The following is a 26,996-nucleotide window of genomic DNA, read 5'->3' on the forward strand; positions in this document are numbered from 1 at the left end:
CCCCCCCCCCCCCCTTTTTAAGCGCCGACAATTGAGTCGAAATTGTCTTGTAGAAATCTTTAGAGCAAGCAAACACATCACTTTTACGTCTCATTAGATACAACTTAGTGACACAAGAAAAACAAACAATAAAAGTCACAAAATATTGGCAATCATTCATTTAACTCATAAAATAGGTGCACAAACATCAGAATGTATCAAATCAAAACAACAAGAAGTCATACTCCTAAAACCGATACAAGAGCTCATAGAAAGCTTCTCAAACTAACAAACATCAAAAACAAGTTTTTGTTTATTTGCAGTTTCATACACTGATGGATACCAAAAACTCAATAAAATAAAACATAGTGTCTCATGCATTCGTGATGTAGCAATAACCCTTCCTTCACACTCCTCCCCAATCCTCTTGCTTCAGCACTTTCCACCATAAATGTCAAGGTTAAGTCTGTCCTCTCTCTATCCAAGTACCAAAGACCACTATACCACGTTCCAGTCCGAAGCGTTCGGCCCATCCCTTTCTCTTGAAAGATCATCTTAGGAATATCAAATGAAACAACACATACCAGTTAGAGAGTAATAGTACTAATGAATAAAAAATTCACTAGAAAGAAAGGAGCATGTAAACAATTAAATAAAATCATAGAATCAGTACACCTCACTATACCCTTACCCACTACAGGTTGTGTTGTACCATCATTAGTCTGAACATTGTTTGGAACTGCTAGGTGATTATAGAAAGAGAACTCTCTAGCAGCACCTATCACATGTTAAAATGCATCAGAATCTACTATCCATTCTGGTGATCTTATGGAGGAAATAGTGGCAAGTGTATGTGTATCACGAGTATCTTTATCTGAGTGAGATAAGTAGCAATGTTATCCCTTGATGAAGACAAGGTGGATGCATTATCGGCCCCATCATCTATTGCTTTCTGGTTCCTCTTCAACAATCTACAAAAGCTCATGATCCTCATCGGTAAAGTCCACACCAGTCACTCTGTCATCCTCTGTTACCATCAGATTTGCCCGGTAGACCCCTCCGTCTCTTCGAACATCATGGCCATGAGCACAACCTCTAAACTATCAACGTCCAACCGTCTCTCTCCTTAAGTGGACTAGGATAGAATTCGCTCAGATGCCTTCACCATAGTTGTAGCACTTGCGAGTCTCCCCTTGGAAACCTATCATAAATGAGCTCGAGGTAACCAAAGCTGATCACATACATGAAAATACACTCAGCTAAGAGTGTAGCTTCATGCGACTCTACAGTATCATCATAGTGATGGCCTCATGCGACTCTCCAGTATCATCGCAGCGCTAGTCTCATCCATTGAAGGGATTGTCACCTATGCTAGGAGGATGAATCTCCTCTGATCAAAAGCCGGGTTCAGATGAGCCAGAAACTACATATTCCTCAACAGTGCAAAGATCCCTCATTTCTTGTAGCTGAATCACGATAGCTCGACATCGATGAAAAATGATCAATATTTGCCCAAAGTCACTCCAGATATATGGAGTACGCTTGAATCGATCTATCACCTTATACCACTGCCTCTATCTCATGCTAAATCTCGAACGCACTCATGTGATTCTCAGCTCCAACATAGATCCTCTTTAGCTTTGCTCAGATGTTCCTCACTTTTCGGATGTCATCTACTAAGGAGGCTATTGAAGGAACCATTGAGTTGAGTAGCGAAGTGTAAAGCAAGACGGGTGTGGTCCTTCACTCATCCCCAACAGCATTGTCACTCTTTGATTCGTCCCCGATCAGATATCCCTCTACTCTCTTCTTTACTAAAACAATCTCGATCCAACATGCCCAACTTAGATATGTGGTTGGTCCATGAAGCTTCAAATCCAAAAGAGGCAGATCTAGTTTCCCCTGCGTCGAACCACATATTGAAGTAATGGCTTCTATCGAGACGCTAGCTCCCTATATGAGCTCGACCAAGACAGTCAGAATCTCACGATCTATTTTCCACAGAAGCTCCAACCCCTTATTTCTCGCACTAACTCCATCACTTGGCATCCTCAATCACAAGGAACCAAGTCTGAATCATACGTGACTTCCTTCATCTTCTTGACTCGATTTTGATCTATCTCATCATCAAGATCTAGAACCCTCTCAAATGGAAGTTTAGGAGGTCTTTGTACGTTGTGATCCCATCATTGACTTACTTTATGGATCCAATGAGTTTAATGTCGCGATCCTGGTACTACCTTCACTTCCAGATCTGACAGTTTTAACATTGTGATCATGAGCAAGGAGTTGAGCAAGGACTACCACATCAGAGACGAGATCAGTCGCAGCTGATTCAAACTCGTCAACCATTTAGACTTACCTGATTCTAGCGAGATCTACACCGTTAAATCCATCGACACATCTCTACTCACCGAATACATTGATTTTGAGTGCATGAAGCGAGAGGCCAAGATTAAGCAGCTTGCCTCTGCTGAAAACCCTCGAGATGTATGGATCCACACAGTATAAGAGGACAAGGTGTGAGCGAGGAGACCTTCTTGATCGAATTATCGACAACGAGGGATAGGGTTTAGCTCTGATACCAAAATGAAATAATTGCTCAAAAATTTGATCTATTCATTAATGACTTGGGCTTACATAGAGCCTTAACAATATTCTTACAAATACACCACTAAAGTTCTTCTTTATCTCCTATTTATAAATAGAGCCCTAAACTATATACAAATCTCAACAAGAAGAAAGATGAGTATAGGTTTTTGGTCAGATGGAAAGCTAGGATTACATCAAATAATACATGTATGATTGAGGAGCAATTACAAAATCTAACTCTTGAAATCTTGAATAATTATCTTGAACAAGAGAGCTTTTTATGCTCCATGAGAATTGAAGTAGTGCTTGACTTCAAATAAGCTAAAATAATCCACAAAATCGAAAGAAGTTATAATTCAATTACCGTGAGTCAAAGTTAGGTGAATTATGTATCCAAAATGAGCCTAATTTAAAGTCTTTTTAGGCTAATTTATATTTACAATCAAATTTCATTTATGTATTTAATTCATTTAAATTATGTTATTAAGTGTTATCTTCTCTTAGATTAGCACATGCTTAAATTTGAAGTTTCTTAAGATGCATAGACTTAGATTTACACAAATACTTAACTTCATAAACTTTGTGTAAATAAAGATCCATGATTAACATTTGGATTATTGATTTATGAAATTATTTGCAGTTAATTAAGTGCGTTTTAGTTCCAAGTTTTGTATGTGAATTACTCCAAAGTATGTGAGCCAACCTTTTTCTGCTTCCCCCTCTCCACTATAACATCTTCTAACATACAAGTTGTAGATGTCCGCATATTTCTAAACAGGGAAATTGCCGCATATTTCTAAACAAAGTTTTTTTTTTTTTTTCAAACTTCTCTTAAACCAACATATTAAAGCATAAGCACTAACTACTGTTATCCTAAAAAAAATAAAGTCAAAAGCATAATCTTATTCTCGCTTCAACATAGTTTTTTCTTCCAACTCTTTATATACTATCATTCCATTTAAGTTGCTAGTCATCTCAGCATATAATACCTTAAATTCTTATTCAATGCATCCTTACTACTGTTACACCGAGTTGTGGTATAGAGGTGTTAAGTTTGTGTCATATTTTTTTGGCAAAAAAATCAAGGATTTACATAGCAGTTAATTAAGCAGTAACTACTGTTAGAGTCTTCCGTTGTGGTATAGAGGTGTTAAGTTTGTGTCATATTTTTTGGCAATTGCAATGTGTAGATTCCAAACCCTATATTGGTAGGAGTTTTATGCACTATGTAAATCTTTTTAAATTTATGCAAACATTTTGATACTCGCATCGTAAAATAGAGGGAATAAAATCTTTATTCGCTATAGACTTATCTGCAAGTTTAAACTAGTCTAGTTAAATTGTTATTAAGAATGCTTCCATTAAAAAAGAACCCAGCACAATAGATCAAAAAAGATTGCTTCCCTGCACTGTTAATGCAGAAATATGTCATTCAGCAGTTAATATTCTGTGGGTATGCCACACGATATACAGATTTCATTGCATTCAGAAAGAAAAATACCTTCATATACGGACAGGAAGCACAGCCACCATGGAAAGAACATCCCTCGCCAGCTGCCACTCCAGGAATAAATGTAAGCTTTGCAAGATCATCTGCTGAAACTGAACTTAGTCCATGGCAACCATTTGATGACGTTCTGGTCATTGAATCAGGCGAGACTGGGAACACAATCTCTACAGTGATTTTTGAGCTTCCTGAAGAAGATTTCCTAGAATTAAGTAATTTACGTACTGCAGCAACAATGGCTGTTATCATTCCCGATTCCGTTCCTAAAACAAACTGAAGATGATTGTCAAGATCACTGTCCAAAGCATCTTGTACCCTTCGTGTGATGAAATCTAAAATATTCTGGGTAGATCCCACAACTCCCATTCCCCTTCTTTTTGCTTCCATGGCAAGGGAGAACATTTCTCCAGGCACTTCCAAATGAGCTGTCAGGAATGCATCACAGTATAGCTCATTTAATTTCTTCACAACTTCATGACCAAACAAGTCATGGACAATACATTTCCCATCCTGCAATTAAAATTCACAAATAAAACATAATTAGCGTACATGAAAAAGTTGATAAACATCCAAGAAGAAGAAATGTATAGATTTCCTTAATTAAATAAAAGAAAGAATTAATAAATGTAAACAGAACACCCAGCATTTAAAAGCAAAGAAAAAAACCTATATTGAGATGAACATATAGCAGGCAAAAGGCAGACAAGCAAAAGGTCATACATCAATGCACCAGAAGTTCTCGCACAGCAACATGAAGATTCAATTGTGTAGTAGGAAATGCATGGCAATAATAAAACTCGTTTCATATATCTTCATCCATTTCAAACGCACCTGGATAGCTTCCTCTTCTACCATTTCTTTTATTTCTTGTGAAGCTCGGTGAATGCACTGCATTCAGTCAACTTTTACCCGGATCATTTTCCCCTACTCTTTTGTGATGCCACAAAAACTTACCTTCAAAACTTCAACTAAACATCCTAGTATAACTGTGGGTCTTTTAAACAACCTGCAACTTATTACTGTAATACATCGACAAACATAAACATGGACTGAAGAAAAAATTGGACGTCATTTTTAACGCCTAAGGATTTGTTCAATGAAATATTTAAAAACATTCAAATGCTTATGGATATGCACCGACAAACATAGGCCACGATTTAAGAAAATGTCAGATGTTATACACAATATCTAAAGCAAGATTGGAAGAAATGAAAGCAAGCTAAATAAAGTTCTTGTTTGATTATGAATTTTATTAGTGGCTTAAAGAAAATTTGGTGTCCTTTCTTTGGTTAGGTGATATTCCTAGAGAGATGCTTGTTATAACATCCCAAAATCCTAAATTTTTGTTTTATTACTAATTTCGGTAATTGATCATGTAGGGCACGTTAGGAGGCAAGAATTGAAGGAACAAGTTTTTTGAGAGACTGGCTATTGATCTTCATGCATGCAGTCAAATACGGCAAAAATGACAGAACGCTGCAATAATTCTTGCATCGCACAAATTGAGATCATGTTGCATCGTACAAATCAAAACCATCAAATTGCACTTAATTTAATAAAATAATCAATGCCAATAATCTGAAATACCAAAAAATGCCGAAGTCATCCAACAAGGATGATGGACTGCGAATGCAGCATCGCACAAATCATGCTTGAAATACTTCGATCGAAAAGTTCAAACTGCCCAAACATTACCTGTTTGTGAAACGGACTGCATCGATGTATTAAAAACAGTGACATTACCTAAAAAAATATTCACACATCAAATCATTGCATGACTAAGACGACAAATGACGGACTAAAAACATGACATTGCGCTAATCAGGTTTGAAACGCTTCAATCACAATTGAAATTTTCCAAAAATATTCCATTTGTAAAATTAACAACTATGATTCATGTGAAGCATCCAAATTGTCAAAGAAATACGTTTAAAATCAATTTGGTCATCACATGATGAAGATAGTGGACTATGGACACAGCCTTGCATGAATCAAAGCTAAAATGTTTCAATCACTATCAAAATCAAGTAAACATCCCTCAAACACAAACAAACTACTGCATCAGAGCATTTGAAACAATGAAACTATCTAAAAAGGACACCCATATTGTATACATCCCCATTTATGAGGCGAAGACAAGTGTTATGAGGCATGAACGACAAATGTTATGAGGGAAGATATGAATATCATTTTAAGAGGGAAATTAAAATTAAATTAAATAGCAAATGCATATCATTTTCAAAGATTGATGTTCTAAGATTTTCAATGGGTAGATTCAAGATTTGAAGGGACTTGTTTTTTGAAATTCAAGGTTTGGGGCTTACAATCCAGTGATGATGTGTCAGAAAACAAAACCCGAAAAGGGATTAGCCAACTATGGAAAGGTGTTCCCTAAGGTTGAGGTTGACAACTTATTGAACGAGTTAGGTTTGATTGAAATGGGATTAAGTCAAAAAGAATTTGGAATGAATTTGATTTATTGAAGTTAGACGGAATATAATTATATTGGAAAATTTTGACTTCAAGTTTGATTAGAAAGTTTGATTTGAAAAAAATAGATTTTGAAATATTTGGTTTTGAATGAATTGGTTTAAAAAATATTTCTTTTGAAAGATTTAGTTTTGAACAGTTTGATTTGATTTGAAGATTTGATTTCAAGGATTTAATTTTGATGAATTAATTTGATTGGTTTAGTTTCAAAATTTGACTTGAAAAGTTTTGATTTGAGAGGTTAGAGTTGAAATCTTGATTTAACAGATTTAAATCGGAAAGCTTGACATAAAAAGATTTATTTGATTTGAAAGATTTGATTTCAAGGATTTGATTTCAATAAGTCGATTTAATTGGTTTGATTTCAAAGGTTTCATTTGAAGGATTTGATTTTGATGATTTGATTTGATTGGTTTGACTTCAAATGTTTGATTTGATTCATAAAATAAAGGTACAAGATTAGTTGAAAAGACTTCTAGATAGAAATTGAGAGCCTAACCCTGAGATGAGTCTAGACTCCATAAGAAGACTAAAATAGGTGAACTAACCTAAATTTTGAATATGAAGTTTTGGGTCAATATGACCATCATTTTTTATCATCCCGGGTTAATCAATAGCCTAAGACTGTTAACCAACCAAATAGTCAGGGGTCTCCACTATTGTCATAGGGATGAAGAGTGTAGTCATTAATTATTAGGTGATTAGATATGTCTTTGTCAATAACATGAGTTACTTCATCATAGGACACCTATATAGTCAAGGGTTGTTATAGGCTTGGGGTTTTATATGCTCTACTCCTTAGCAACTAATTAGAGGTACTTAATAATCTAACCAATATTTTTAGATTTGACTATTTTACGATATGAGCTAAGTTTCATTTCTAAGTAGGTTAGCCTAGGGTTTACATTTGATGTACCAAGATATGATTTTCGTTGTTTGAATTGGTATATATAAGTTGGTTTTGGTGTATTTGATATTTTAATTTTGATTTGGTTTGGTTTTTTGGTTTGTTGGTTAATATGAGAATCATGTGTTCTATGTTTATGTTTTACATTTGGTTTTCTTCATAAGTTAAAAATTTTCCATTTAGTTTCATCCTTTGATTTCTAATGTTAATTTACTATTAAGTGTTGATGTTTCGTCACTAAGTTTATGTCATTAAAGATTTCAAATATGTCATTAATTCACTCATACTACCATATTTATCATAAATATTTTACTTATATGCTTAATAATTATTTAAAATTTATTTTTCATACACAATTTTTTTTTTGCTATAGAATTAGTTTTTCACGTGAAACATTTATTATATAAAAAAGATATTTTTATCATACAAAAATAATTAAGTTGAAGTAGTAGGCAGAAAAAATGAAGAGAAAAGTTGAAGTTCCATTTTTTATCTTTCAACCAAGAATCATTTTTTTAATAAAGTTTATTGTCTTCTTCTAGTGACAGATTCATTGGTTTATATTCTATTCTCTGAGACCTCACAATATCATAAAACTAAAACTAATTTCTTTTAATATTTTTCACTACAAATGTTACATTTAAGGGTTTGTGTTCATGGTTTTGAATCTTAAAAAAAAATGAGTTCGAAGACTTCCGATAATTTCAGAGCATTGTACTGCTACTGTGGACTGTAATGTTCTCTGCTTACCTCGCAACAACCAAATAGCTATGAGAAACAGTTTTACAAATATCTAAAGAAAATAACAGAGAACTGTGACTTCTTAAGGTGAGAGGATCGATTTAAGAATTTCACCGCCGATAGTGATTAGGCGTGGAGAGTTTCGTTCGAGAACGAATTATCTAACAACATTAATTAACTACATTTTAGAAACAATATCATCATATTACTAATTATTATTTTAATAGTCATTTTTTAAGTTTTGATTGTCATATTACTCACTATTTTTTGGTGTGCTTGTTTTATTTTGTAACATTCAAACTGAATCTTAAAAATGAAATATGCTAACAGAATTAGTTCTATTATAAACAACACTATAGCACATAAACAGAAAGATCATTTATTCATAAACAACTGCAACACAACTGTTTCAAAACTATAAAAAATAAACAAACAGAAAAAATTGCGAGAAGATTGAAATAAGAAAAGGAAGTTTTCAAGTATTAAACATAATTAAATGCTTAAAATTTTCATTTCCAACTTTAATTGTGTTAGATTAAGACCAACATTTAAGAACGTTAAAATTAAAATATGTATTAATATTGTTGACCAAAATAACTTAATATTGAAATAAAACTGTGGCAAAATTATTTAATATGAAATTCTAACAAAGAGAAAAGTAGTTCGAATATTCATATGTATAAGCAAATTAAACAATTTCAAATGAATATAGCTAAATAATAATTGTACAATTAAGTTTAATAAGGTAGGCATATTTAAATAAATAAAAGCTAAAATGTTCTTATAGGTGCATCAAATGACTAAGTTGATCTAGAAAAAAAAGATACTAGACAGAAGACTGTATAGGTCGATAAATATATTTTTATTTTACAATTATTCTATTTATTTATGAAGCAATTACACTTATTTTCTATTTCCAGCATTTCTTTTAAAATGCAAAAGTTCATGTTTTTTTAAATGTTAAGTGCAAGAAAATAAAATAAAATATGATGTATGCATGCATATGGAGTCAACCCCAGATGGTACTGTTAGGGAAACGCTGTGCCCATGCATGAAATGGAAATGTAAATGAAAATAAAAAATGGGTGTTTACTTTTTGGTGGGTTTGGAAAATATAAACATATATTTTTTAAAGTATACGTTTAGCTGGTGTCTTCCAATAATGAAAAGTGCAACAAAAATAACAAAGTAAATAGAAATTGTTTTTCTTACTATTTTTTCATTGCTCGTAATTTTTCACTGATTACTATAATTTATACAAAATATTTTAAAATGAGAATTATTGTAACTTAGAAATATTTTATGCACTGAGTTGTTTAACTCACACTCTTAGTTGCTAATATTTTTACCGAAGAACCAACTATATGATAGTTAAATCTTAGAGAGTATGCATATAAACACCGAAGAGCTCAGGTTGATAGGTATTTTGTTTTAAATTTATTTTCTATTAGTTGTTAAAATTTAACATATGTACAAACTGTAGGAAATTAAAATTTTATGAAATATAATGGCTCTTTTGTGTTCTGAATCATTTTATTTATGAAATAAAATTGTAAGATTATTTTCCCTCAATTCGACCGACATATAAGAGTAGTATCAAAGCCCAGCCAAAGGCTAGTAGGAAAATAATTAAAAAAATGTCATTAAAAATATCATTAATGTTTATTAATATTCTAAAATTTGTGATAATAATTATTAAATTTTGGTATCTCAGGGTCATTAGTATCGATAAGGAGGATACATATGGGATTATTAGAGAGGCAAAAGTTGTTGATTAGCAAAATCTGACACCTTCAGAACTTGCTCTATCCCCCATCCTTGAGTACTAGCATTCCTATGGAGGTATTTACTCAGATGATGGACGCAGTAACACCACTAATTCAGGTTTCTCGGACCAAGGCCATTGTTAGTAGAACAAGACAGATGGATAAGTATCTATATTTGCTCCGAGACATGAGACCACCCATACTTTTAGGAACAGAATGACCAATTAAGGCTAAGAACCGATTGTTGCCGATTGAGAAAATTATTGATGACTCGCCCTGCCCTCGAGAGAAATGGATTACATTGGTAACATGTGCTTTCAAGCGAGAAGCAAAGAGGTGGTGGCTAGTAAAACTAGAGAAGTTTGGAGGATGACCCAATAACTAGATTCAGTGGGAGAATATTGTGAGGTCTTTCTGTAATTGATTTATTCCTCTTTCAGCCAGAGGGTAAATGCAAAATTGATTTATCATGTTGGAGCATGGTGACCGCTTTATTACACAGTATGAGGCTGAATTCACGATGTTTTCTAGGTATGCAGCTCAGTCCCTAACGTCAGAGAAAAATGCCACCATTTTTATCTATATTGAAAGATGTGATAATACAATCTATAATTCCTTTGAATGCTAAGAATTATTCAATTCTAGTGGAAAGAGCAAGGAGGATAGAGAGTAATCTCATAGTTACTCAGAGGCATAGAGAATTTTAAAAGATGAAAGGTCTAGATCTGGGCAGGTCACTCGAGCTGTCCAGTCTCAACGATCCAACATGAAGAAGCCTAGATCCAACAATAGTGATAGCAACTCTGATAAGAGTACTTGCATTACAATTTGTGTCAAGTATGGGAAGGCACACAGAGAAAAACATTTGATGGTTACTATCACTTGTTTTTGATGTCATCAACCAGAACACGTGACGAGATTTTACCATAATTTGGGTCAGAGGCCTTTTGTAAATACTAGAGTTAGTGTTCCACCTTCTCATAGAAGTTTTGGTAGACAGAGACAGGCTGAATGATTAGTATCAGCTCCAGCTATGACTCAGACCCGCCAGGGTGTGCAGCATATGGTTTATGCACTAACTTAACTGGAAGCAAATGATTCGCCAAACATGATTGCATGTATTTCACTATTTTACTAAATCAATCAAATCTATAGTTAATTCGAGACATTTATTCTCTCCTTAATAGATTTTTCATCTATCAAAAATAAATTGATCACAACTTTATTTGATATTGAAGCATCACACCCCTTTATTTCTGAACAGTTTGTGAGATTGAAGGATTGAACTCATTCAAGATGTTTGAAATTTTATCAGTTCTTTTGACAAATGGTCCTTTTTTAATGTTTGATATATGTTGTTGTGTGAACTTGATCATTTGTGGTAGAAGCGTGCATGGTAGAGGCATGATGGCGAATTTGATATTACAATTTTCAATCACCAAAGGGCAGCCTATCATAACATATTTTTTCCTTTTTCAAGGAAACATTAAATCAAAAATGGGACAATAAAACATTTGAGAGAACTTATACTTTACTAGTGCGAGGATTTTAGCTGGAAAGGTCAGTTTTACTTCCATAAGTTGGGCAAAGACACGACAATTATCTTGGTGGCTCATTAATCAAGGCTATAATACTAACAATGGTTTAGCTTTATTTCTAGTCTTTTAGTGTTAGTTATAAGTATATCTCTTTCAAAAAAAGTAAGTCTCTAGTAATCATTGAACAAAAACTGATGACCCATTAACTTGACTTGCATTATCTCATCAATATTGATCAACCGAATTTGTTTGAGTCATCGGGTATAAAGTCAACTCAACTGGATGGGGAGATATCAATATTTTATGCACACAATTGTTATTCCAGTAATCACATTAAACTCTCTATCTCTCTAAAAAATGAAGGATTCAATCCTAGCAACCCCTTCATTAAATTTCATCATTTTTATTTTGTGTACATTTAGTTATGTTGTAAGTAATATAATGGTGTTTGAGTGAGCAAAAAATAAAAATGTTGTTTTAGTGCCTAAAAAATGAATTTGGGAATGCTTTAAGGCATTTAAATAATTTTATCAAAAAATTTTTCCATAAGTGTAACTGAGTTTCTATTTTTTTTGAATTTTATGTAGTTTTTCCAAAATACTAGTTTTTCCTTATTTTATAATTTTTTTTAATTATCATGTATTTCTTTTGAAAAAATTAATTATATTTCCTACATTGAAAATTAAGGGTCTTTTGTATGCCAATTATATGAATTATGTGGTGCCAAGGATGAATAAGGTCACAACATGCCATCATAATAACTTTGAGATTCGTTGAAAGAAATCCTATGTGTAGTCATCAACTAGTTTGAAGGATCAAATTTAAATACCAAAATAATACATTGGTATGTGCCTACCACAAGTTCAGTCTCATTATACTATGTCGTCACATATTCAGTTATGGGTTAGATTACAGCTCTATGAAATTTCATCATTCACTTTGTAAGAGCATCAAAAAGTTGAGTGAACAATGCTTAACCACCCCTATCACCTGATCACGCTTTTATTCCTAGTGACATTCTAGCAACAAAAAAAAAGTTGTAGTTTTGTCAATGTTTTGTTTTCTTACAACTTATTTTGAAAATAAAACATTTTTTTTACACAAATATCATTATTTTGTCCATGTCCATGTCATTCAGTGATCATTCAGACAAAGCTTTTATGATTGGCACACAGTGTAAGTGGCAAAGATTTTATCCAAGTTTGGGTCTTGTCAAAAATTTTGGCAATACTACTATATCATCCCCATTAAAGAGGGCAACAATTACCAACTTGAGCAAATCAACCACTTTAAGAAAGATTTTCATGGGGAGTGAGCAAAACAACAAGGCTTAAGAATATGGCATGCATAAGTATATCAAGAAGCACCTCCCAGAAAGGTCGACTAACAACAGCAAGGGTATGAGATATGAAGCACTGATGGCTGAAAATTTACAACGACGTAACTCTATCAATCACACAAGTATATATGTCAAGTAATATGTGGTCTAAGAATTCGTGTATCGATTCCATGACAAAAGTGTAAAAATATTTCTAAAAGATGAAGTTCTAGTTTATTAGACCGCTATCTAGTTTGAAGTGGTTGAATTCAAGAGATGTATCTAGCAGCCCTAAAAATGTAGAAAATAGAAATGACAGAAAAAAGTACCAATTTCTTCAAATATGCAAAATTCATACTCTTATGACACTGGTCAAGTGATTTCTTGAAGTTTTTCTATAGAACCCATGCTATTTTTGACAACCAGGAATACAAGTTGTCTCCTTAGTCTATACTTAGGTCAGAAGAAAAATAAGAAATCCATAAAGTTAGATTTTACTTAACCAATGGTATTTCCCAAGATTCTTCAGATCTCTTATCTAGGTTGCAAAGTCCTAACTGAATATGTCGATTTTACCAGATTTTTGTGTTTAACCTACTCGTTTCAATACATAATGGGAAAAAGTCATAGTTCACAATAGATTTTTAATATTATTATGATGTCTGATAAAAAGTAAATCAGGATTGGAAGGTTAGCACATCATCCTCAAAAATTTATGCATCAAAAAGGCATTGAGAGAAACAAAAAATCCATAGAATGAAAACCACAAGAAAATCATAAACCTTACATCACAGGAGTATGAAAGTGAGGTTACTTACAATTCATGAAATAATAAAGCACCAATATTAGCTATAAAAAGAAGAACAACACAAGAGGTACAAAAAACTCTTACCGAGCCAATCTGTCCTTGCAATACACTATGATTATCTTCGATCAACACAAGTTACTTGATGATCTCATCTCATACAAATGCACTCAACCTCTCTCACAACTCATCAAAACCTCCACAAACTACATGAAAAAAGAAAGAGAAAGAAAAAGTATCCTAAAAGTTCTCTCCTTCAAGGAAGAAGATAAATCTAGAGTTTACATTCAAACCATCATATCTCCACTAGAGAGCCTTGACAAGTATCTCAATATCTTTAAGAAGTTGTCCTAGCTTTCCTTTAAAGCCTTGGCAGAAATCAGCATGAAACTACTTGCTCAAACAAGATCTAGTCGTCTTGAGGCATACCCACGCCTAAAACTGGCGTGATCATGCCCAGATTTGGGGTGGTCACACCGAGAGCCGTGTGAAAACTTTGTTAGCACTATATCACGCGTTTTTCATTTATTTTGCGTGCTCGACACCTATAACATGCAAAATACCACAAATAACCTTCCACAAGCATAATATCATAATAAATGATGAATAAATATGCAAATTTACCACATATAAATTCTCCCAAACTTATTAATTGCCCTAAAGTAATCTCATATCTCAACAAGACTTAAAAAGATATAGTCCTCGTATGGCTTCCTAATTCTTTAACTGGATTATATAGGTGTTATAAGAGATATGCAAATCTCAAATTAGTATAAGATTTTTATTAATTTCTAATAACCTAATCCTTCCTTTAATTTCCTTCTTCCAAACCCTAAGAAAATCTCAAAATGCTTAATCTGGTGTAATTGAAAAATTTTCATTTCGCAAAGATAGTATTAAATCAGTTAAGATTTAACTAATCAATCTAACATCCCTTATCCTCTTTCTTGAATATAATATCTTAGGAATTTCATTAAAAACATTTCAAGCCTTATTACTTCGGAGATAACTAAAAAACCAATTTTTTATTTTTATGCTTAACTCAAGTTTCTTCTTAGGGTGGTTGATCATTTGTTTTGATTATTTTAAAAATAGGCTTTTCATAATTCTTTACTTTTAATTTTGCAAACTTTTTTTTTATTCATTTTTTTTAATTCCACTGAAAATTACTATATCTGGTGGGGTACATTTCTTTTAAAAATTTTGAATGTCTAATTACCCCTAAATGATAATTCACATTTCCTCTTAAAGTGAATTCAAAAATATTATAATTCATTCAAAAGTCGAGACTCAATTAAATTGATTGGATTAAAAATTAAAAGGCTTAATGTATCTTTGGTTGACTACTAATATTTCAATTATAATATTTTACTTATTTTGAGATAACTTAAGATTTAGGTAAATGTTGCCAAAGTGTAAGACTTCATTATTGGATCATTAATTTCAATCCCTTTCTTTAATGAGTATTCAAATTTCAATTGAAGTAATTATATAATCTCATTAAATTATCAAGATTCTTAATATGAGTCTCCACTTTACAGTGTAATCACCAATTTAATTAAGAGAATTTCTTCAATGCAAGTAGACATGCATAACTCTCTCCCCGACTTATTTTCTATCCTATGCATGCCACAAGAAAGATTGCAGAAAAAGAAAAAAAAAAGCATACACGCAAAACAGGAAATTTGATCTTACACTTCAACATAATAATCATCAACACATTGAAATAAATAAATTTAAACCAATAAACTCTTCTGAGAATTCCAAAAAAGGCACATGACTCTTACATAAATAAAGAAATCAAAAACACTCAAAACAAATTCAATGAAACTTGAAAGCAAATTTCAAAACAAATACAAAATAAAAAGAAAAAATGATCCAAACACTAGATAACACTTAGGTTGTCTCTCAAAATAGCGTTTGGTTTAACGTCCTCGATCTGACCTACAAGTCATCCTCTAGAACAAAATTCTAGTTCAGTAATCCTCAATCAATTGTCAAATCTTTTGGGGGTTTCGGAGTTCTTACATCAAGTTTCAGAATTTCATGCAACTTTTTCATCCCTATTAGATAACAGTCGTCCTGAGGGTATCAGAGGATTAATTTAGATTATCATTCCCAATGGTTCTTTCTAAATCCAGAATTCTACCGATTATTTTTTCTATTTGCATATCAGTTTTTCCCTAACAAGTTGCAAAAAATGAAACCATAAATGGTAAATCTGGGTCTCATAAATCTTTGGTTGGATTCTCTCCAGGTCCATCAGGCTCAGGATCTAAGTCCACAGGGTTATTCTCTTACCTCGAGTTGTCCTCCAACTACTTCCTTGGGGCTCCTCCTATGGGTGGTTCTACGGGCTCAACTATCTCCTTAACAACGCTAAGGGTTGCCTTCAAAAGAAGACCAGATTCTTCCTTAGTCATCATCCAACAAAATTCATCCAGCACAGCATGTCTTTGAGGCCTAAATCCTCTGATTGTAAAACTTGGCTATCAGCTATCCTTGGTATCCTTTGGGATTCTAAGCTAACTGCTCCATTTGATTTTCTAGGTTTCTTAAAACAACAACTTGGCATTGTAATTGATTCAGTATATTTATATTGTCAATTCATCCAAATTCTCACTTTCATCAAGGTAGTACTATCATGGTTATTTCAATATTCTACAGCATTGGTTTGATTGTTCCTCTACTGCTAGTTTCCTCGACTTGGGTCAGTACTATTCCAATTGAAATTTGGGTAAGTTGACTAACTTAGGTTGTAGGTGTTGGAATGTGGGTTGTCAAATCTAGTTCCTATGACAGGATATTCAAAATTCATGCAAAATTTAGTCATATATGGGTTGGTATATGCTTGAAAAGGTGAAAATTAATTTTCCTGAGGCTATGCCATTCTGAATTTTTGAAATAGTTTTATTTTATACTTTAGTTTTGAATTTTTTTATTTCAAAAAAGAAATAATAACAAATCAAGATAAAACAATAAATAAAAAAAGATACAATTAACAAAAATTTTAATCTTAAGCTTTGTGTATTTCAAATATAATTCACCTAAGGTTAGAAAATTTTGATGACTGTCCCCAACAACTACGCCCAAAAGTTGATGGCCTAAAACTTACCGCGAAGCAAGTTGATCAATCACGCAAATATATGTGTCAAGTAATATACGGACTAAAAGTACATGTATTGAACGTATGAGGATAGTGCCAAAATATTTCTAACAGATGAAGTTTTAGTTTACTAAACCGCTTCAAAAAATAAATCTAACAGTCATAAAAATGCAGTAAGAAATAATGATAGAAAGAAAAGTTTTGTTTTTTAAATATGCAAAATTTATACTCCTATGACACAGGTCAAGCGATTTTTTGAAATTTTTTTATGGAACCCATGCTATTGTTGACAACCAGGGATACGAATTTTCTCCTTAGGCCTAAACCTAGGTCAGAAGAAGAATTAGAAACACACAAAATTAAGTTTCTCTTAATCCTAAAATTTCTCGGGCTTCTTTAGATCCTCTTTCTAAGTTGCAAATTCTTAACAGAATATACCTATTCTACCATATTTTTGTGGTTAATCTACTTGTTCCACTACGCAACGGGCGGAAGTCATAGTTCACAAAAGAGTTTTAACATTCTTATCACGTCCGATAAAATTAAATTAAGATTGGAAGGTGAACACAAAAAAAGCAGAAATTTATGCATCGAAAAGCTATCGAGGGAAACAGAAAATTTATAGAAGGAAAACTACAAGCAAACCAAAAACCTTACATCACAAGAGTATGAAAGCAATGTCACTTACAATTCATAACATAGGAAAACATCAATACCGGTTATTGTGAGGTAACTCGGTCAACCACTTTAGTAAACGTGTCAAGTAATATGTGATCTAAAAGTCCGCATATCGATCCCATGAGAATAGTGTCAAAATATTTATAATAAATGAAGTTCTAGTTCACTGAACAACTAAATCTAGTTTGAAGTGATCGAATTCAAGAGATAAATCTAACAGTCCTAAAAATGCAGTAAACAAAAAAGACAGTAAGAAGTGTTGAGTTTTTCAAATATGCAAAATTCATACTTTTGTGACACAAGTCAAGTGATTTCTTAAAGTTTTCCTATGTAATTCACATTATTAGTGACAACCAGAGATATAAGTTTTCTCCTTAAGGGCCCGTTTGGGGCAGCTTAATTGGTCTGTTGGCGTTTTGAAAATGCACCTGACCTATTTTGGTAAAATGTGTTTTGGCAACTTATGCGTTTTCAAAACACAGAAAATAGTATTTTCACACCGCACCTATCTAGGTGTGGTGGGAGCTTATTAGCAATGGTCTGACTTTTCCAAAAAAATAAAAATTTGTAATAGCCACCGCACATAGCTTATCAGCAGATTATTTTTAATCAGCTTATCAGCAGATTATTCAATAAGCTACAGCTGCCCCAAACAGACCCTAAGTCTATCCCTAGGTGAGAAAAAGAATCAGAAACTCATAAATTTAAGTTTCGCTAAACCCTATGACATTTCCCAGGGTTATTCAAATCCCCTATCTAGGTTGCAAAGTTCTAACAGAATGCCTATTCTACTAGGTTTTCCTGATTAACCTAACATTTCCACTACGCAACGGACAAAAGTCATAGTTCACAAGAGATTTTTAACATTCTTATCACATACAATAAAAAGTAAATTTCAATCAGAAGGTCACATATCAACATTAGAAATTTATGCATCAAAAAGGCGTCGAGAGCAACAAAAAATCCATAAAATGAAAACTACAATAAAACCACAAATTACATCACAGAAGTATGAAAGCGATGTTACTTACAATTCATGAAATAAGAAAATGCCAATTCTTGTTATTGAGGGAATAAAAAGAACAGCATAAGAGGTACAAAAAACTCTCACCGAGCCAATTTGTCCTTACAATACACTGTGATTCTCTTCATTCAATACAAGTTACTTGACGATCTTATCTCATACAAATAGACTAAAACTATCCTCTCATAACTCATCAAAACCTCCCTAAACCATATGAAAAAAAAAGAGAAAGAAAAACTACCCTAAAAGTTCTCTGCTTCAAGGAAGAAGAAGAGAACTCTAAGGTTTACATTCAAACCCTCAAATCTCCACTACAAAGCCTTCACAAATCTCTCAATATCTTTAAGAAGTTTCCCTAGCTTTCCTTTCAAAGCCTTGACCGAAATTAACATGAACATACTTGGCAAAACAAGATCAAGTCATTCGACGGCTTGGTCACGCCAGTTTTGGCATGGTCGAGCCCTGATCTAGCGTGGTCACACCAAAAGATAGTGTTACTACGCTGTTCAACACCACATCGCATGTTTTTACTTTGTTTGAGTGCTAGACACCTATAGCCTGCAAAATACCACAAAGAACTTTCTGCAAGCATAAAATCACGATAAATGATGAATAAAACATGATATTTAATGTAGGACATATATGAAAATTTACCTTGTATCAAGCACAGAACGATACATAGTTACAAAAAATAGGAGATGATATTACATTGATACATTTTTATATTTTTAAAAAAATTATTAGCATAAATATATATTTTTAATATTTTCTACTAAAGACATCACAAAACAACAAATGCAATCATTAAGAAAAAAGTTATAACCTAGATTAATCGGTGAAGGAAGATTTCACGATTTCAACATTAGAACCCGACAAAATGTCGTGTCATATTTACCAGCATACCACTCAATTAGTTCCCTATCGCATCAAATTCTAATCAAGGTTCACAAATCATTGAATGAAACCCACCCTTTCATGCATAGATAAAGTGGTATGCAAACATATCAAAGTTTTGCTGTGAGATAGGTAAATACATAAGAATTTCATGTTGCCAACTTACCTTCGAAAAAAAAAAAATAATGAAGAAATAAATAAAGGGAAAAGCACGAAGCTTTAACCACTTCAAAGATCACTTGGAAGATTTGTATTGTGCTTTGGATTGTGCCCTTGCTAAAGTTGAAGCTCTGTATCGCGTCAAAGTATCCCTCGCTTTGATTAAGGCTGCTTGGTAACTCATTTATGTCGATTAGAGCTGCTTGGTGACTCCCTTTCTTCGATCAGTGTCGTTCCATGACCGCTTCCTCGTTGCTCGCATTGACAAGGCTACTGAGAATGATTGCAAGGCGATGGTAAGACAATAAGACCTACAAAACATTGCAGCTTAGCTTTTTTTTTCGTCGCCTCTTCGATGCCGCTCAAATTTATCTTCCTGTGTTTGGTGTAGAGCCGTGTTCGACTGGCGTCGAGTAGTGTCCGAGAAGTATCTAATTAATCAAACAACTTTAAAACATTTAGTAGAGTTGCAAACACTTATCGGCTTGTGTCGAAGCCGTGTCCGTGCCCGACGCGTGCACTGCTTCTTTTTGGAGGAGTCGGTACTTTATAGGGATTGAGTGGCACCACTAATGTTAGCTCAAACATAATCTACAACCCTACAAGTCAACCAATGTCATAAAAAGTGAAAAAGAGAAAGCAATATGAAGGCAGAGAAAACTTATTGTCATGGATATGATTGTGCAATATGGAAAGGGTTTCATTATTCCCTTGGGAGCTTTCCCTCACATACCTATCAAGGATGATAGTCCCCCATGTTTGGAGTGAAAAGGGGGAAGAAGGTGATTTAATGGTTGTGTGAAACTTATAGATAGATAAATAGAAGTAAGAAAGGAGAATTTGACCGAGCGAGTGAAGGGAGTATTGTTGCTTAGGTCTGGCTCTCAATCAACTAACATTGAATTATTGTAAATGTGGATCAATGGCAGAGTTGTGATAAACTATGACGTGAAATGTGCCTATCATATTCGAGAAATGATACGGTGTGGCTTTACATCAAGCCAATGCAACATCATTTCAGAGCTTCTCTTAGGAATTTTGGCAGGAAATCAAAGGATTTTGACATGAGTAGTGCCTTGTTAGCCCACAATCACTCCCATAAGCATCAACGTAGACCATCCACGAATTGATTGAGCCAACAGACCCTCACGCTTCAATGTTAAAATTGTGAAATACGGGGAGTGCATTGTTCATTAATATGGCTTAAAAATATTTATCATTTAAATAGGTGGATTTACATTGATTATTAATCTGAATTGATTAATTTTTTTTATATATTTTTCAAAATAACCATAATTTTTCTGGCCATTGATCCATTCACTCTCTGGCAATCAAGTGACATTCATAATGAAATTCAGTTCAGCCTTCTGTGATTCATTATGGTTGCATGCTCCCTTTCCCTCTCCTCTAGTGCAAATATACATCAGCCCTTAAGGGTCTGTTTGGGGCAGCTGCAGCTTATCCAACCTATCCAGACAAGCAGTTTATCCTGATAATCTTTATTGGTTGCACTTTATCCTAGCATTCTTATGCAATTGCAGCCTCAATACCATCACTGAACACTTGACTTTTCTTTTTCATTTTACCACAGTCAATCCCTTATCACATCTCCCTGTTTGACTTATGCTTCCCGAGGCCAAAGTCATACAAAAACTAAAAAAATAAAGAACAAAAATTTGAATTTTGAACTGAACTTTCAAACTATACACTAAATTTTAGAATCAATCTAGTCCAAAATCCATAAGCAAATAAAATCTGGTTATTGCAAAAGTAAATTGCACCAAGTTTTACACGCCTCAATTTTAATCACTTTAATTTCCAAGTAGACCAATATGAAATCAATTGGTTTGACAGTTTAACAAACTCAATAAACTAGTTAATAAAATGCACAGCCTGACATGGATAAACATCCAGCTAAACTAAGTGACGTTTCACTATAAAATATAGTATATACACAAATCTTCAAGTTAAGTGGACAAGATTCTAATATTATTATTATTATTATTATTATTATTATTATTATTATTATTATTATTATTATTATTATTATTATTATTCTTATTATTATTATAGAAATTCGAAGGCCAAAGCTCAAAATTTATGCAGGCAGGATTCAATATCAGCAACTTCACAATAGCTTTCAAATTCCTTATCATCCAGGCTAGCTGGCATCCAAACTCATCTTATTATTTGATGTCTATGCTTGAATTTGAACATAAAATAGAGTATGGATATGGAAAAATGATAGATGATGTTGCATCTTCATTTAAACATTTTTTCATTCTATGGTTAAGAACGAAATTCAAATATAATTTAAGAAATTTGGTGATATTACGACATTTAAACCAGTGTAAAATTTCAGATAAAGCAGGACTTTGCAAAAGTAAAATTAACAGTGATGTAGTTTACTGAAAAAAATTATTTATAATTGAATGTTGCATCACCATGTACCTGATAATAATGTAGCTGACGTAATAAAGATTTGATTGTGTTCCTACTATGTTCTGGGTGTATCTCAGCAATCTCCTCATCGGTCATGCCAACCATCTGGTTGAACAATTCTGTAATGTTTGAACCCATATAAGAATCTGGACCATACCAGATATTCAAATTGGGCATCTGTGCAAAGGCCTGAAAGAAGAATCAAGGATTTCAAGATATGAAACAATCATAAGATATTAAAGAACAAAACAGTTTGCTCTCAGGTTACTTGCCTGAAGGATAGTTTGCACTACATTAGATGAAGTGCAGGTAATTGTAGGCACTAACTCATGTCCAAGAGCTTTTGTCTCCAGGGAAGTATTTATGTAAATGACATGCAAAGAAGGTGGTGACTTTGATGCTGTCTCAAGATAATGCATGTACATCGGACCTGCCGCTGCATCAGCTAATGAGCAACCTATTTGCTCGCTTGACATCCTGTACACTTCAACCTGGGTAAAATTTATGATACTCAGTGCTTTCTTTAAAAGCTAAAACTCAACTAAAAGTTCAAGACAAGCCAATTACAACATATTTTAAAAAACTAAGGCTTGAGACAAGGCAACACAAAACAAAGAAATCCAGAATAACAACCCCAAAATAAATGGCAAGCAAATACATTGGAAAATAACATAAGACCTGTGAATGCAATCATGCAAAAATGGTTCTGATTATCAAAATGCTATCACATATTAGACAATTCAAATATTGATAGCAGCATAAGATAAATATCGGCTTATGATATAAAAACCACTCTTGCTGCAATAAAACATAAAATATGGTGCAGTACCAAGAAACAAGGTGGGAAACATCATGAAGTTTACAATACCTTCTCAAAGCCAGCTTGATCGAGTATTGCACGGACATTTTCTGACATGAAGTCCACACCAAGCACAGTAATGTACTGGCACCCAGCTTCTGCCATTTTGACAGCTCTATCTGCCATGACTAATGAATCAGATATGTTGATGTAAGGCCACAGATTCTGTGCAGCTGTAAGGATGCCTTGGACTTCTGGATCCATGTAGAAGTGTGCAACCACACCAATTTTCTTTTCCGCAAGAACATCAACTAGTTCTCTAATCTTCATCTCATCAGGAGATAAGAACTTGACCTGTAAATGCACTACAATGTAATGAGAGTCACTGGAAAGCTGGAATTGAATGTAAAAAGAAGATCGCAAATCTGGCACTTAAATTACATCTAAAGCCATTAGTATTGATATTTTTCTAAGAAACTTCAATCATTTTGATAATACATCATTTGATAGATAAATAACCAATAAAATGCTTGAAACAAAAATTAAGGAACAATGCCGGGAGAACAAGGCGTTCTTAAATTGCCTAAAGGATTTATATTGCAAATACCCATAGGCTAGGTAAAACTAACAGTTCAAGCAATTCTGTATGTCAATACATTTCTATCTACAATGATCTAGATTTGGTGAAAAACAACTTTTCATCTACAACAATCTAACAAACAGTGGGCAATAACTTCTTGTCTATAATAATCCAACAATCCATGGATAAGGCTTATTATTTGTATGTGTATAACCATGGAGTTTAGAATCAAAGACAAATTTTCAGATTTGTTTTGCTCCTACATAGATATTTCTCCACATATACAAATTCTTATCATATTTTCTTTGCATGTAACAAAGAAAAAAATACAATCATAAAATATCCCATTTTTACTCTCTCATTATTCATTCTAGTTTTCAAAATGGTATAAGAGAAAGGAAGATAAGCACCATATGATGCTAATGGGCTCTTCAACATGGAGTCTCTCTCTCTCTCTCTCTTTTTTTTTTTTTAACGAGACTCTTCTCAAAGCCAACAAGTCCTTCACTAACATTGAAAGCTATTCTTTGACAAACAATAGCTACAAAAATATATTTTGAAGGATAGTATTGGGATCTCTATAACATTGTAAACTCGGCTCCTTTAAAATAAATGGCCAATAAGTACCAAGTTCAAAATCCTTCCAATAGCCTTCAATGGATTTGAGATAACTTTTCTTTTTCAATTTTTCCTCCTTTTCACTTATGAATTCTTCTATCAACTCATCACAACACCATTAACCTTATCCCAACTATTTAATTTAGTTTTATCAATCACCATTCTCCAACCTTTCTTATCAAGCCTTGCATGAGTCTTTAAACTATATTGAATGACTCGCTCGACACAATTTCTATCCTTCTTACCTTCTTTCACCCATTTTGATTTTAATATTATTTAACGATCGTAAAAACTCCTTTTTACTCATTGTACATGTCCAAACTACTTCAATTTATTCACCACTATGTTTTCTTCAAATTCTACTGTTACCAACCATTTGATATAATCATTCCACATATTATCATTTTTTTATTATATCACATATTTGTCTTCTTCTTATAAAAGAGATCAGTTGAAGCTTTCATGGTTAAATTTACAAAGCTATGAACCTGAATCCACTATAATATGGAAGTCACCTACTTTAATTAGCAATATATTTGTACTGCTTGTCAAGAACTTGTGATGAAATCTTACTTATATCCAATCAGTGTGTCATCACTCAACAAGCCCAAAAATTTAAAACTAAAACCCACTATAATATCATTTTCACAAGTAGACTAACATTATGAGTCGTCATATCCGTTAGTACTCTAAACTAGCACATCCATAGACAAATGTCAGGTGCCTATTTTCAATTTCTTTCTTTTCCTAAAAAAATATAATATTATCAACGAACAGGAACATGGTATCCCAATAATTCTCAAGAGGAATAGGCCTTTTCTTGCTACAATTGCCATTACCTTCAATAAAAGTATGCTCCCATGTACATGTGATCAAAATATTTTAATTTTTATGACCAATCCTACCAACCAATCAAACCTAAAAAGATCCTTTTGAAAAAAAAGAGTGCCAATGCTCTTGACCAACCCGAATAAGGCCGAGCAATAATGCATAAGCAGTTGTACGTTAGCACTCATGCCATGAATTCTTTCACAGAATAACGGGATGTATTTGATCACTTCGATTTTTACTGACTAATTAGATGATGCTTCTTATTCTATTTAAATTAATATTAATTAATGAAGCAGTGGGGAAGCACCTGAACTTTTACAGTGGAAATCAATATCATAAGTATGAAACTCGCAATTTTTCCATAGTTGCGCTCTTTAACAAACACTGATTGTTACCAAAGTAAATGAAAGGCGGAAAAAAGAACGCAGCACAGAAAGAAAAAGCCAGCGCATTTCCCACGAATAAAAGACCTCCAAACAAGGGATGAACAGGGAAATCTCACCTGCGCTTCAGCATAGCTGCCCTTGGCATGAATCCCATCGGAATCAATAACCAATGACGGGAACGGCTCGCCCGGCGGCCGACCCTCTCCAGCGAAGACCAACGCCCGCGTCTTCTTCTGCATGCTAACCAGCACATTGTGCCAAGTATTCATCCTCGAGCGAACACGACCGTCCAATCCACCAAGAGTGAGATCCGCAAGATCGTCAGTTCGTATGGCAAGCACTTCCTCCGGACGTGCGCCGTCGAGGACCGCCAAAAGGCAGGCGCAATAGCCACGGGTGATCTCTGAATCGCTATCAACAGCGAAGCGCATCCGGCCGAGGGCGTCCATCCAGGCAGAGAGCCAGACCTGGGCGGTGCAGCCCATGACACGATTGGAATTGACGCGTTCGGCATTGGGGAATGGAGGGAGATCGGAAGCGTAGGAAAGGAGAAGCTTCACACGGTCGATTGGCACCGGGAGAGATCGGAACTCTGAAGCGAGTCGCCGAAGACGGCTAGAAGGGTCATCGGTGGCGGAGAAAAAGGAGGAAATGAAGGGGGCAGCTAAGGAGGAGGAGATGAAAGGGGCGGCGGAACATCGGAATAGGAACGGAGCAGGGTGGCAGCGACGGAGACTCTGCGACCTGGAAATGATAGAATTATGGTTAGGGTTGAGAACCAGTCTAGTGGCTAGAAAGGAGGTAGCCATAAGAGAGAGAGAGTTTGTTTGTGCGTTTGTCCTGAGAGGAACAAGAGAGAAAATGGCGCGTAGGCGCTAGGGGGGATGGGCGATATAAATACGCTAGTTGTACGGTATAAAGGCGATTGGCGGTGGTCCCCTCGAGGATGAAAACCAGGAATTTCCAGCCGCCTCTTCTTAATTTCTATAAATTCATAAATTGAAAACGGTACAGACAATATTTATCTCTTAGCTATCATTTAATTTCTATAAATTCATAAATTGAAAACGGTACATGCCAATATTTATCTCTTAGACATCATGGGGAGTATAATGGTTTTTTATCAGCTAATTCTCTAAAAATTAGTTTAGATATTTGGTATTTGTACATCACAAAAAATATCAGCATTAATCTCAAAAAATTGAATGGCCGAAAGCATGGACACACAAATAAAGTCTTGAACAGCACTGTAGAAAACTCAGCAGCAAACAGTCGATTGACTCTATATCTCGGTCGACCAGCAAAACCGGCCGACTAACGAAATCTTTTGCCTGGTAGAATATGTTGATTGACATGTCTACAGATCATGAGACCGCTAGCAATGTCAACCGACCAACTTGTCAAAAAGAATATAAGATCGACCAATGCGATCGATCGATGCCTACACACCGCGGGCGACCCACATAGTCGGTCGACCTCAAGGCTTTGGGCGATCGGTCATGTGTCACATTTATTTTCATTATCATGTAATTTAAAGTCAATTATTCATACAGTTATGAAAACTGCTCTTTCCTTACATGTACATGTGTTCTCGAACCCTTATAATAGAAGGCCATGACCAATAAAGAGACATTTGAATCTTCACTCCGGGAGATTCTGACATTTGAAGATTCTTTTGCATTCCTTAGCTCTCTTTCTATCTCACTTTTCTTATCTTGGCTCTAACTCTCAGGGCGTGTTCCACAAGCAGACAATCAAGGATTTGAAATCCTAAAATGTAATGTGATGAGCGTAGGCATGCCACAGGCGAGGCGAGGAGCCAAGTACGAAGGAGAA

At 34.1% G+C, this 26,996-nt stretch overlaps 1 protein-coding gene across 1 annotated transcript in view; it reads right to left on the reverse strand.

Moving 5' to 3' along the window:
- The window catches only part of LOC110030001 (quinolinate synthase, chloroplastic), a 50,705-nt gene extending 24,639 nt beyond the window's left edge, over window positions 1–26,066 (reverse strand). Inside the window, exons 1-5 of the mRNA XM_020732531.1 lie at window positions 25,277–26,066; window positions 22,815–23,099; window positions 22,219–22,437; window positions 21,956–22,135; window positions 4,073–4,588 (exon numbers count right to left, since the gene is read on the reverse strand). Of these exons, the coding sequence (XP_020588190.1) occupies window positions 4,073–4,588; window positions 21,956–22,135; window positions 22,219–22,437; window positions 22,815–23,099; window positions 25,277–25,969 (1,893 nt within the window). The 5' untranslated portion in view covers window positions 25,970–26,066. The remainder of the gene's footprint in view (window positions 1–4,072; window positions 4,589–21,955; window positions 22,136–22,218; window positions 22,438–22,814; window positions 23,100–25,276) is intronic.
- Between the last annotated feature and the right edge of the window lie 930 nt (window positions 26,067–26,996).

The sequence above is a fragment of the Phalaenopsis equestris genome, unplaced genomic scaffold, assembly GCF_001263595.1.
Source record: "Phalaenopsis equestris unplaced genomic scaffold, ASM126359v1 Scaffold000627, whole genome shotgun sequence".
Taxonomy (NCBI): Eukaryota; Viridiplantae; Streptophyta; class Magnoliopsida; order Asparagales; family Orchidaceae; genus Phalaenopsis; species Phalaenopsis equestris.